The sequence below is a fragment of the Ambystoma mexicanum genome, chromosome 4p, assembly GCF_040938575.1.
Source record: "Ambystoma mexicanum isolate Mex_15411 chromosome 4p, UKY_AmexF1_1, whole genome shotgun sequence".
Lineage (NCBI taxonomy): Eukaryota > Metazoa > Chordata > Amphibia > Caudata > Ambystomatidae > Ambystoma > Ambystoma mexicanum.
The window spans coordinates 712,031,009-712,043,990 of NC_090927.1; the positions used below are offsets into that span (position 1 = coordinate 712,031,009).

Here is a 12,982-nt window from a genome sequence, read left to right on the forward strand (position 1 = left end):
TTCTTGCCATCATCCTGTCCCATTTAGACTTCGCCAATTTGTTCTACCTAGGCGCCACTACCTATCAGCACAGACAACTCCAGAGAATACAGAACTCCACAACCAGACTCTTCCTTGCTCTGTCAACCAGAGAACACATCACTCCTGCCCGTAGAGTGCTCCATTGGCTTCCTATCGGTCATCGAGCTGCCTTCAAAGCCCTGTGCATCACACACAGTGCCCTCCACAAGAAAGGCCCATAATTTCTGCAACAGAATCGTATACACTACCAACTCACCAGAAACCCCAGGTCTCTCTCTGCACTCCTACTTGTCATCCCCCACCCAATTCCACTGGTATTGGAGGATCCTCCTCTGTCGAAGCTCCTTCTCTCTGGAACTCTCTTCCTAGGAGCATCAGATGCAATGAAGACTACCTCTCCTTCAGAAAGGCCATCAAAACCTGTTTATTCCCTCCAGCATCCTTAACTTCTCCCCCCTTTCTCACATCCACCTCCATTCAACCCAGGCATTGGCACAACAAGGCACTCCAATCAATCCATGCCTCACTCCGACACCTCCCAGAATATCACGAAAGAGCAAGGTAAGGTCCAATCTAAGAGCAGAATGGACATCTGTGTTATGGTGGCCCGTTCTGTACCAAGAATGTATTACTTTGTCCGCCTGCATAGCATGCCAAGGGGGTTATAATGGCAGCCTGTCTAATTGCATGTGGAGAACCCACATCAACAGTTTATCTCATTGCACCACAAGGGTTCATTCATGAGGTAGCTATCGCAGGGCATGCAGCAGATATGCGAGGATATCCTCTCTACTGCCAGGAGGTTCTGTGGATAGACTTTCTATTAGACTAAATGGTTACTAGGGGAATCCTGCTGTTATACAGAAGATCTGACTGACTAAACAGCTACAGCAAGCAGAGGGCCCCTTTCAGAGCTTTAAGGTTCACGGACCAATTCAGTGGACGCCGGCAGCAGGTACGGCTACCCAAATGCAGGCACACGGTTTCCATACACCAGATAACACAACACACACCTCGGATCCGCAGAGAGCCGGCCCAATGACCAGCACTGGTGTAACTTACTTTCAATGCCAATAACTGACACTAACCTCAGTGCCTGTGATGGCAATGTCTTCAAAATCCTAGCAATACCTGCCATGTGATGTGCCACATTGTGGGAGTACTTGGGCATATCATGCAAGGACAAGGGAAATGTTTCTAACACGGCCACACCTTGGAAGCGGTGCAAGCCCCTGAGACATTACTATCCTATATCTGTACAAGAGCCAATCCCTTTTGCTTTGCCAATGGTTGTTTTCATGGCCAGGGTCCTCTGCCACTGCAGCTGTGCCAGGCATTCTGCTCAACCCCTAAGGGAAGTAATGCTTGCCTTGAAATGGGGGCAATAGTTTATGCTGTCAGCCTCTGTTTTTGAAAAACCTGGTGCCGGTTTTGAAGGGGCATGACCTGTGTGGTGTGAAAAGGCGCAGAACCTTTATAAAGCATCAGTCCACCCCACACAGGAGGTCTGCTAGCAGAGGGCTCTGCGCCAGAGGCCCGCACATGAATGCAGATCTTCTTTTGAGTTCAGAGGACCCCCACTGACTGGCATCAGATGGGGCTCGGTCCATGCAAAGTGCCTTTGCGCTTCAATTCCCCTTTGGTCCTGTCCAGTTCTGGATGCTGGGGTTATTTGGCATTCATGCAGAGCGCGCATGCGCATATCGTTTCCCCAAACTGCCCCCAATGCATGCACTTTCACCTGGCTTGACCTACCTTTCCTGGAAATTCCCCTCTTTTACTCTCTGCAAAAAGAAAAACAAAGAAAGTTTGTATTGCATTCAAATTAGGCACATTTAAAACACTGTAGGCGATGGCTTTGTTAATTTTTGTGTAAGATTGATCAACTCCAAAAATCTAATAATAAGAAGGCTAATTATCTGCACTATTCCATTTCAAACCGTTAGCACGCAAAAGGCAATATCACAGCACATTTACCGATGTAAATTAGTCAGTTAAAAGGAACTCATTTGTGCTTACGTCGTTGTTTTTTTTTTTGATCAGGTTGGGACTCATATACTTTATGATGGTCGGCTTTTTATTGGCTGGTAAAGGTTTTACTGCACAGGGAATCACTTTCGGTGCATAAGATTCTCCTCTGTGAACATGGAGGTAGGGAGCGTGCAGTAAAGGTTTTTTTTATCATGCCCCATATTTTACCGTCACCCATTAACTGGAGGGAGGCATCTTTGGTTTACATCCCATCTGAGGCACTAAACAGGAAATACTGTTCCATCTTTAAATTGACAATGCAGTATATTACCCACCGAGGCTGCAGGCTAAAGTAGCAAAGCAATGCAAAGTCTCTTTGATGTGATTAGACAGAGCGGTGTGTGGGCTGGGTGTGCCGGCCCAGCATGCACTGTGCTGGAGTCTTCCACAGACGTGGAACCCCTGCAGAGCTGTATGAATACGGCATAATAGTGTTTAACAACTACGACAAAGGTCTGCTTTAATAACATAAAATGTTTCTATCCCTTCTGATTCACTCCAGAGAAAGTCGGAGGAAAGGTGTTCAGTTGTATGTAGATCCATATCTAAATTACTTGCTGGATTCACTGGAGAGCAATCGCCACATCTCTAAACTACGCCTACTTGGAGCAAACGTTTAATATGCAACAAAACGACGCCCAGAGTAGGAGGGACATGCGTCTGTGGAAGGGAACATCATGTAGAAGAGAACATGCGTGTGCAAAATAATGCATCATGGGATAACGCATGTGCTCGTGTGCTGCACCATTGCCGTTCAATGATGAAGATGAAAATGCATTTTAAAAACACATCGACTGTCTTTTTAATCTCATCTCAAAATCATACAAACACAAACATGCGATATGTGTTATAGTTCTCGAAACAATCAGTCTTTGGGTCAAAGGTCATTGTTGGAATTAAAACAGGATTGCCCCCGGTGCATTACTGGATGTCGGACGAAAATATGTCCTTAGTGCATTCCAAACAAGTCACCACGATGACAGGTATCTAAAGTGCATATGCGCAAGTTCGTGTGCCCCTGCGCAACCACGTATGGCGTATTTTATTTTCCGCAATACTTTGGATTGGGATCCTCTCGCACACACCATAGGAACAGTTTCCAACCAGCGTTTTTCATGGTGCTCTGACTGCAGTCCTTACACAATTTCACCCAAGGCTTAAGTCCTAAAAAAAAGTGGGGGACTCTGGCGAACATTGGGAAGTGACATCACAGAAGAGCAACGTGAAACGGGTAAAATTCATTCAGGCTTGTCTTTCATGATTAAAAAAAACACACACACGACTAAAAACTTTTGCCAAGGCAACAGATCTTCATATTACCTTGGGTGAACATATTTAAAAAGTAAAAAAACGGGACAGGGCAACTAACATAAAAGCAGGACTAACTCTTGAAAGTGGCTGTCAAAGCACTGCACTTCAGTAGAGTTTGGAGGAGAAGGGGGTTTAGGTGTAGGGTGACCAGATTTCCAAAACGCAGAGGGCCCAATTCCGGGGCGTCTGGTCACCCTACTTAGGTGTTACTGTTCAAATAAAAACATATTGTAATTAATTTATCACAAACGAACACTATCTTAAATTGTAAAATGCAGCATTTCTTCTGTGCGAGATTGTCCATTCCTGCCTGCCAGCTATGAAGACCTACTACAAAAAACCAGGACCACTGCAGTTTCCAATGGAAACATAGTCTTGAGAAAGGGGGACAAAGCACCAAATTCCGGGACAGTCCCAGCAAAACAGGGACATCTGGCCAGCCTATATTACCTTGCTGCTTAAGTGGAAAATGCACGCACCTTTTAAATCTAAGGACTTGTACCTGAACATGTGCGTCAAATGTCAATTTGAGACAGTGTGTAGCTCTACAACCAGTGATTGCCTGATCATGCGGTTAAGCCTACTGTTTCAGAGAAGCAAGGCCAGCGTTCAATTCCCGTCCAGTGTTCGAAACTCCCGCACTGCAGCATGTTGTTATTTATTTATTTTTTAAATTCTTAAACAAACAAGGGGGGCGGCGTTACCCTTCTTAAAAAATGTGTGCGGAGACGGTCCACCCACGTGGTCCCTCGACCCAGCATGTCCCGCCTTAACACCCACCACTTGGGCCAGTGATCCAAACGCTCATAACAGCAGCAACATGATGTAAAGGTGAAGGTTTATTTAAATTAGTAAATCATGTGGCAGAGAAATGTCAATCTGGTAATGGCCACCTTGATTATCATGGTGCATGATGGTGAAGACATAAGTAGTGAATGGTGTCACAATACACAATCAATTTTAATTAAACAAACAAGACTTTTTGGAATCCTTCATTTTGGGGATCAGTGTTGATGCAGGGGTTGGTAAAGAACACGTAGTTTCTTTTCTCAAGGCCCTTTTAAGTGCTGTGAGCCATGGTGCTATTTACCCAACATACCTTGTAAGCACTGATTTATTAAGCAAACATAATTGACAAGGCTGTTCTCACCCGATGAATTAGTTCCAGATGTTCCTGAGACTTGCTAAAGTTTTTTCCTATATCCAATAGGCAGAATGATTCATGCTGGCATGCATCAACCCAGTGTTGGTACTCAGAAGTGTATGGGATGCGGTCGAGGAATATTCGATAGGCTTCCCAGACTGCCTCCTGGCAAACTGAAAAAGAAAAGGAGATGCATTTACTTCAAAGGAGGGGCGTATTACTTGCTAAACCAAAGCATCACACAGAATATCGGAAACATATTACAGTGGTATACAAAGTGCAAAGGCAAGTTCATGCCCGATTTTCAGGAAACAGCTCAAGATATGGCTCTTCAATTAGCTGAACTGGATAAACAGCAAGAAACCTAGCTTAAGATAACCAGGAGCATTGGGTACTCGGCTTGTACAGAGACCCGACGCGCACATCAGCGATCAATTACGCTCTATAATCGGCCCTGTGTGCTGTACCCACCCAAGGAAACACAGTCCCAATCAGGCGGAATGTCATCCACTGTGAAACTCAGCATTAGACTACAAGCTGTACAACAACAGCAAGGCCTCTACCGTGACACCTGAAGACGTCTCTACATGCTACCCTGACTCCTCCCTCCCCTTTTCCTCTTCCCTCACAAATCTCCTCACTACTGAATTCTTTCAACTTTACACCACATTCTCTCTCAATCAAATGATAGACACGGTCTAGCATACTAAACCCAGATTCCTTCACTGTCCTGTTAAGATATTTTGTTGTGTTTTAACTGTTCTTCACTAAGTGGGTATCTCTAATTTAACACCCCCTTTTATGTAATTCCTCCCTACAATTCCGGGACAAGAAATAGACTGTGTTAGTGATCAAAATTTCATTTAAAAAAAAAAAAAATCACTTGAAAGGGGGGCCCTTAACTTTATGGTGGGGATGTAATCACAGTAACATATATGCAAACCAGTTATCAATATTTTTATATATATATTACAGGGTCTGTGTTAGTGACCCTTTAGTGATGGTTAAGTTACTTACTCATCCCATAGGAAGAGCAGGTTTTGGGCAGCTTATATCTTTGGCACCGTTCCAAGAATCTTTACGAAACTGTGCAAAAAAAGTATACAGCCAACTCTGAATCATTTTGGGAAGTTTCATTAAGGGGGGAGTTGTATGCAGGGTCCCAAAGTGTTCGAAATCCGGATAGACATTAATGGAAATAAATTGTGCTTGTCGCTACAGTCCAAACCGCTGGACAGTTTTGCACCATACTCGTGCAAGGAGCTGCGGCCTCGTCCCGAAAACGTGCTTTTGCAAATTTGGTGTTAATCTGTCCAGTAGATTTTTTTAAAATGCCCAAAAAGTAGGTAAAAAAGAATTAGTGATATCTCCGTCTGGTCCGTGGTCTCAATTCCCGGTTCGGGGTCCGTGGATGAATCTGGACCAATCTGAGAGCTGCGTAATGTTTGGGAATATCATACGCAGCCGAGATTCGTCAATTGAGAAACATGAGGTGTGTAAAAACCTTTGAAATGGATGACTTGTTGGATTCGCGAACTGCGCCCATAGCCCACATACACCATGGTAAAAACATATTCAGAAACACAACATTACACTTATCAAACAAATTAAACATTCTCTGGGGATTTGAGGGGTAATGAGAATGGGATGAGATACGTCGAGAAAAATTGGGTGTTTTGTCTTTTCCGATGTCCGTGAACATCTCAAATGTTCAGGGACGTTGCTGTGATGTTCACAAACTTGAAAAATATTTGTGGACATCAGTGCATATGTGTGCATTACATTGTCGCTGAAGAACAGTTAGCTTATAACTTTGGAGTTGTTCAACAAAATTCCATGGACCTCTGCAATATAAATATGGACCCAATGTTGAATGTTATTGCAAAGTTTTGTGCTGTTACGTGAAGAGAGGGCCAAATTAGAGGGGGTTCTCAAAATGTTTGGCTGGCTTATACCTTTTTTGCCATTTGACAAATCCACACAAACTTTTGCAAAAAGATTATAGACTCAACTTTGAATGTTTGTGCAAAGAATGAATGGATTTTGTCAAGAGAGGTCAAAATTGTAGAGGGGTCACAAAATGTTCTAGATCGGAATAGGCTTCAAAGGGGAAAGAAATTGTGCTTGCAGGCCTGAAGTGCTGGACAGGTTTGCAGCAAATGTGTGTGAGGAGCATCAGCAAGGACCTGACAGAATGCTTTTGCAAACCTGTGCTGTGTTTTATTTTTTCCAAAGTGTCAACATTTAGCTACAAAAATAGTGATATAACGTTGGTGCCTGGGCAGTGAGCCTGGCTCCCGGCAAGGAAAAATATTGACTCTAGTTTGTTTATTGGGGCCTGCGCCATGGCCGAAAGCCCATGCCCCATGGATTTTGGACACCGGACATGGCTTTAAGCCATGACCACTTGGATACATTACAGGGGTACAGTGGACACTGGACGACGATGCAGGCCAGGTGCACTGGATAATGCGGGTGGTTTGGTGGGGCTGGGGCCGTGGTCAAGACTCATACCCTAGGCAATTCATTCATGACACACATCAGTATGCACTCTAAAAAATGAGTTTTTTAAAGGAGGCTTATAGTCATTTCATATTTGTTAAAAAAGGATTATTAATAACTTATTTACAGTACTGTAAAATCATGAAACATTTTCACTTATAAAAACCTTTGACATTCAGTGAAAACATTTTGTTAAAGGAATTTTGTGGTTAAGCTGCACCAATAAAACCCCATAAAATTTACTGAAAACACTTTGTTAAAGGGACGTTATGTTTAAGTTGCACTAATACAAACCTATGTAATTCATTGACACATTTTGTTAATGGAACGTTATGGTTGCAAGGTAAAATTCAAAAACCAAAGAAATTCACCGCTTATGGTAATCTATGCAACCAAAACTGGTGCCACTGCCATGCAATGCTAAGACTAAACCCCAGGACATCAAAAATAACATCACAAATGGCATCATAGATGACATTACTGATGATATCACATATGACATCAATCCTGATGGAAAGTCCCTACCAGGGGTTCTGTTTAGAGTGTTGCTAGCAACATATAAAGGGTAATCATGAGGCCTCATGAATTACTCCATCGATCACAAAATGTACTTATTGAAACAGAAACTTTCTACTGAGGTTTTGTTGTCAATACAACAATCTATTATACATACACATGGCCATAGGCAATGGCTGTAGCATGGACCATAGAAGTAGAGTATTTTTTATCTGGTTTGTTCGGCCAGTAGAATCCTAAGTCCATGCCTATCAGAATCCTGACTGATGTCAAACTTAGAACAGCTAACAATACAAGAATTACTACGGACATGTGTTAGTACAAAAAATATACAAGAAGCACAACAATGCATACACATATGAGGCACATACATGGATGCTCTAGTAAGGAGGAAACATATACCATGACCCAAAAGTGACACTAAGATTAGAGTTCATCATCATGTACAAAATTGTATTGTCTGTCTGGGGCCTGCTCATAGTATGTATGTGCACCATGAATGCGGTTTATATGGGGAAGACTGCAGGAAGCTCACGAGATTACTGAGGCAATGCTGCAAGATGCACCCAGCAAGAAATGTATATCATACAAAGCAATGAGTGATAGGGTAATGGTGAGAGGGTTGGGGGGGGAAAAGAAATTGATTGGGGTGAGGGGACCTGGAAAAAGGAAGGGGGACACATGTTGAGTGCCCATGAGGAAGTGGAAGACTTTATAATTCGGAGCAATTTTTCCATTATTGCGGGAATCATCGACCCACCATGAAGCGGGTGCCAAGAATCAAACAATCAGTCAAGAAAAATATTCAGTGATGGAGGACTCAGGCGCACGTCAAAACCCAGCTTTATTCAAACAACAAATACAAGTTGGAACAGCATAAAAGCATTTCCTTGCATAGTTCTCATCTTTCCATCAATTGCAAGCCAGTTTTGTTGCAAAATTACATCCGAAATGACATCACATTACACTTATTAATTTACAAAACCTAAGGGTAAATGGGGTTGGTTAATGGCTCAAACTACATACGTGCTATATAGGGGTTAGTTACACAATTGGTGGATGCCTATCTGATGGATCCCCCTGGGCCCATCCTACCACAGATACTACGTCTAATACATCATTATAGGAATAATTGACTGGTTGGTGCTATCCATCATGTGTGGTGTAGCAAGGGGACTATTCATTGGCTGGCATCTAGCTTACCAATCTGGACACCTGGCAAGGCATCAAGATTTGATCGAGACATAGGTCGGAGAAGAGAATTCTTTAGTCAGACATATTTCCAATTAAAGAATACTCCTAAATATCCTGAGGTGATGAGGCCTTCCCTCTTCTTTGAACTTAACCTTTTGTGTCCGATCTGATGCCTGTGTTCATGCTAAGGGAGTTCTATACATGTCCTATCTAGGTTTGACACATAATGAATAGGCAGTGTTTTCCATATCTGGGTCACGTGTTAGGGTACCATGTTTGAGAGTGGATTTCATTATATTTGTAAGAGTTTGGCTAATTCTAATGTGCATGTTGTGCTATTTGTGGTCACTCATGGCACTAGTCAGTTATTTTCTATTAGACCTTTTGGATTATTGTTCTCGTGCACCTGGACTTCAAAGGATACTTGTGCTCTTATTAAAATGAATTAACTGGGGAGTCTAGGCTTTTCAACCTGGGAACCATTATCTCGTGCTTGCATCCTATTCATCCACTACTCCCTTCTTGATTTCTGACATTGTCTCTGCTTGTAAGCTACTGCTTTGACTCAGCACGAGTATCTCAAACATATTTGTTTTTGTGTATTCCGTGTTTTGAGTTCTGATGCCTTGCTACTCCTGAAACTTGCTGCCACCTCTGCGTTTTGGAAAATGGCTGCACTTTGGTTCATTCTTTGTCATGTTGTGCCTTGCATCTCATACATGTTAATGTCTTCAGGGGCTCTCTATATATAAGTGTTTGGCGTGAGTTACGGTTCCTTAGCGTACCATAACTGGTGAATTTCTGGGGGTTTTCGGTTTTACTTGTAACCATAATATGGGTAGGTTGTTATTAGTACAAAGTAACTATAATGTCCCTTTAAAAAAGTTTTTGACACTGAATTTGATAGGTTTTTCTTAGAGAAACTGAACCATAACGTCCCTTTAATAAAATTTTTTCATTGAATTTGATCGTTTTTAGTAGCGCAACTTAACGATAACGTCCGATTAACAAAGTTTTTTCGCTGAATTTCATGGGTTTTTAGTAGCGCAATTTAACCATAACATCCTTTAACAACGTATTTTTACTGAATTTCATAGGTTTTTACCAGGGTACCCTTAGTTTGTATAGATGTACCATACAACATACCCGCTTGCTCCATACTGAGGGGTGCAGTGTCCACGGACTATGCGATTGTCCGCGGACCTCGAGCAGCATCCACACTGTCCAAAATCTCATGGGGTATCTTACATTTTTGTAGCGTACAACAAACACACTGAACATGTTGAAAGAACAGCATGTAACTGAATTACAAAGAAAATAAACTAGGTCTACAAACTCTATACTGAAGAAAGCAACAGTGCAATTCCATAAGATATGCAACATAATGGAACATACCAAAAACAGAAATAACCTAAGCTTCCAGCAAAATTACCTCACTTCTGCTTTATACAGAAACTGCAAACCAAATGTCAACAGCACATCTACAAAGCACTAACAGCACAACGGAATAACAAACTGGTAAGTGGACTACATTGATTCGAACAGCAACGCACTTTGTTCATATGCTACACTAAAAATAATTTCTTTTTTTTTCTCACGGAAATGGCCAGCACCCTATAGTGGCTTGAAGAACATTTTCCTCGGGATGAAATGAGTGAAGACAGTGATACTATTGGTCCACAGTGCAGTTTCCAAAGTAAACCAATTAATACACATTGTTTCACATGTGCCTGACACATTTTATTTCTTTAACAGTACATGTATAAAATAACAGCAATGTCCCTAAAACAATACATCACGTACGACTGCAAAACCAAATAGAAAAACAAAGAGACACTGTGCAAAATCATCTAGTGCACTTGGAAGAAAAAAATGATGAATTAATGAACACTTTTGCTGATTTGAAAGACTTTGTACAAAGAAATATCATGAGAAAATTAAATATCACTGCCCCACCTGCACCTGTACCCCTTCTCCCTGTCCCAGCCAACCATCCCCACAAATTCCCGTTCACCAAAAGCATTATGATGAAACGCCAATCCCTTCCTCCCTCTACCAACCAACCTCTAGAAAAGCCCAATACCCCTGTATATGTGTACATTTCTGCTTCCCCCTCTCTTTCATAATTTGTATATATATATTTATGTAAATAAAGTTATATGTGTACTGTTGCTGTATGTGTCTGCGTTTTTTTAAAAGCCCGGTTCAGAGTCCGCAGACAGCGTGACTATCTGGAATGTCCGTAATTAACCATAATGGAGGTGTCCTATGGACACTTAACCCGTCCAGGCTGTCCGCAATCAAAATGGAGGTGTCCACAGAACACCAAGCCTGTCCGCAAAGTTGTGACGCACCTTTAATTCGTTCGGGGACCCTAGCCCTCTCCGGAGGACCCCTGAACACATGCACATCCAGGGTTCTATGAACATCTTGACTTTCCGCAATGTCCATAAATACCCAAAATGGAGGTGTCCTACAGACACTTAATCTGTCCGTGCTGTCTGCAACCAAAATGGAGGTGTCTGCAGAACACCAAACCTGTCCGCATGTCCGCAAAGTTGTGACACACCTTTAATTAGTTTGTGGACCCTAGCCCTGTCCGGAGGTCACCTAAATGCATGTGCATCCCATTTTTGGGGTCCTACGAACATCGCACCTGTCTGGAACTGTCTGCGGCACATGTGTCACACTTCCAATTAATCCAGGGAGCCCAATCCTGTCCGTAGAACACCTATGCGCATGCGTACAACCGATCCCGCTCAAAAGGTGTCCTACGGACACTCGTCCCATTCGGTTGTCCGTGGCATCACCATGTGACCGCACCCACGCTCCACGATGGCCCGTGCCCGCGAGCAGTGTCCGGGCCTCTGGACACCAGAACAGTGCTTTTTTGAGCAATCCAAGGTCTTTTACTGTGAAACTTCACCCTTTCACAGTTTAAAATTAGAAGTGCCAATGAAATGGTGCAGGACCCTGGGCATTCTGAGAAGTCAGCGGACAGCGCGGTAGTCCAGCAGACTTTTAAAAGAAATGCAGTGGGCGGCACTTAAAACATTGCACTCTTTTCCGGGAGAAAGTGGTGGCTCTGAAAAGAGCCTTTTTGTGATATTTGTTTGTTTTTGGAAGGGTAGAAGAGGGCAACACCTACTGGAAAAAATGTTTCCTATACTTGCAAAAAGGGCTGCAATGCATCTTGGATAATTTGCAGAAAGAGCTGATTGCCAGCATCAGTAAAATTGACTCCATCTCTGCGAAAAATGTTCGTGCTACGAAATGTAATATTTTCATTGTGGAAGGACGACATGCCAACATCTCTCAAAGAGGCACAAACAGCCTTATTGATATTGCACCTTGCTTTCTCCATTTGCGGACCAAATGAAGAAGAGCGAGCCACGTCTGTCTCTGCGCAATGCGAGAAAAATATTACTCAGGAATTTGGAAACATGTCCATGACTTTCATAAGTGCCTTCTTCATCGCAAACTGCAGTGAGATTCCAGTAACATGTCCTAAACTCTTCCCTCCACAAATAATAATAATAATGTCTGGATGACAGTGCGTCACCAAAGTGGCAGAAAGAGGAACCAAATCCAGCCAGCTCATTCAATGCGCCATACCAGTGCACATCCACATGATGGAATCCAAAATGTGCAGTCACTCCAAAATGCTTTGCATACACCTGCAACCAATGTACCCACGAGTCTCCAAAAATCCAGACACAATGTCTCCTGAAAGCCACAGCCATAGCCATAGCCATCTGCACTCCTCTCACCAAACAGACCTTCTGCCACAGTCTCTCCTTACACACCACACCCAGAAAACTTTATTGACCAATCCCCTTGCCTCCAGAGTCCCATTTCCATGATTACCAGCCTCAAAAGCCGGGATGTGGCAGGTGCAATCCGCGGACTACCGCAGTGTCCGTGGACATATCGCACAATTCACGAGGGTGGGGACAGGAATATGGAACAGGGTAGGAGATTTTCTGTTTAGTGGTGGCTCAGAAAAGAGTCTTTTTTTAAAGGTGCTTCCAAAGAAACACCTTTCATTTTGTATTTTGTTTTTTCAGTTATTTTCCTCCAGATTTCTTTACATTATCCTCTTTAAAGCATTCCTTATATTTTGCGAAATAACATGGCATTTCCCAGTATGGATAAAGAAATGCCATCTGCTTTGAAATAATTAACATTAACAGAATCAATATTCTCATTATTACAAGACAATATCCCAGCTCTAAACAAGAAACAGACATGTCTTTGTTAACC

At 42.7% G+C, this 12,982-nt stretch overlaps 1 protein-coding gene across 2 annotated transcripts in view; it reads right to left on the reverse strand.

The window, feature by feature from the left end:
• Window positions 1-12,982, reverse strand: part of IMPG1 (interphotoreceptor matrix proteoglycan 1) — a 1,923,199-nt gene that overhangs the window by 1,426,682 nt on the left and 483,535 nt on the right. For both annotated transcript variants that reach the window (XM_069606284.1, XM_069606285.1), the window contains exons 3-4: window positions 4,514-4,680; window positions 1,777-1,805 (exon numbers count right to left, since the gene is read on the reverse strand). In XM_069606284.1, coding sequence (XP_069462385.1) covers window positions 1,777-1,805; window positions 4,514-4,680 — 196 coding nt within the window. The remainder of the gene's footprint in view (window positions 1-1,776; window positions 1,806-4,513; window positions 4,681-12,982) is intronic.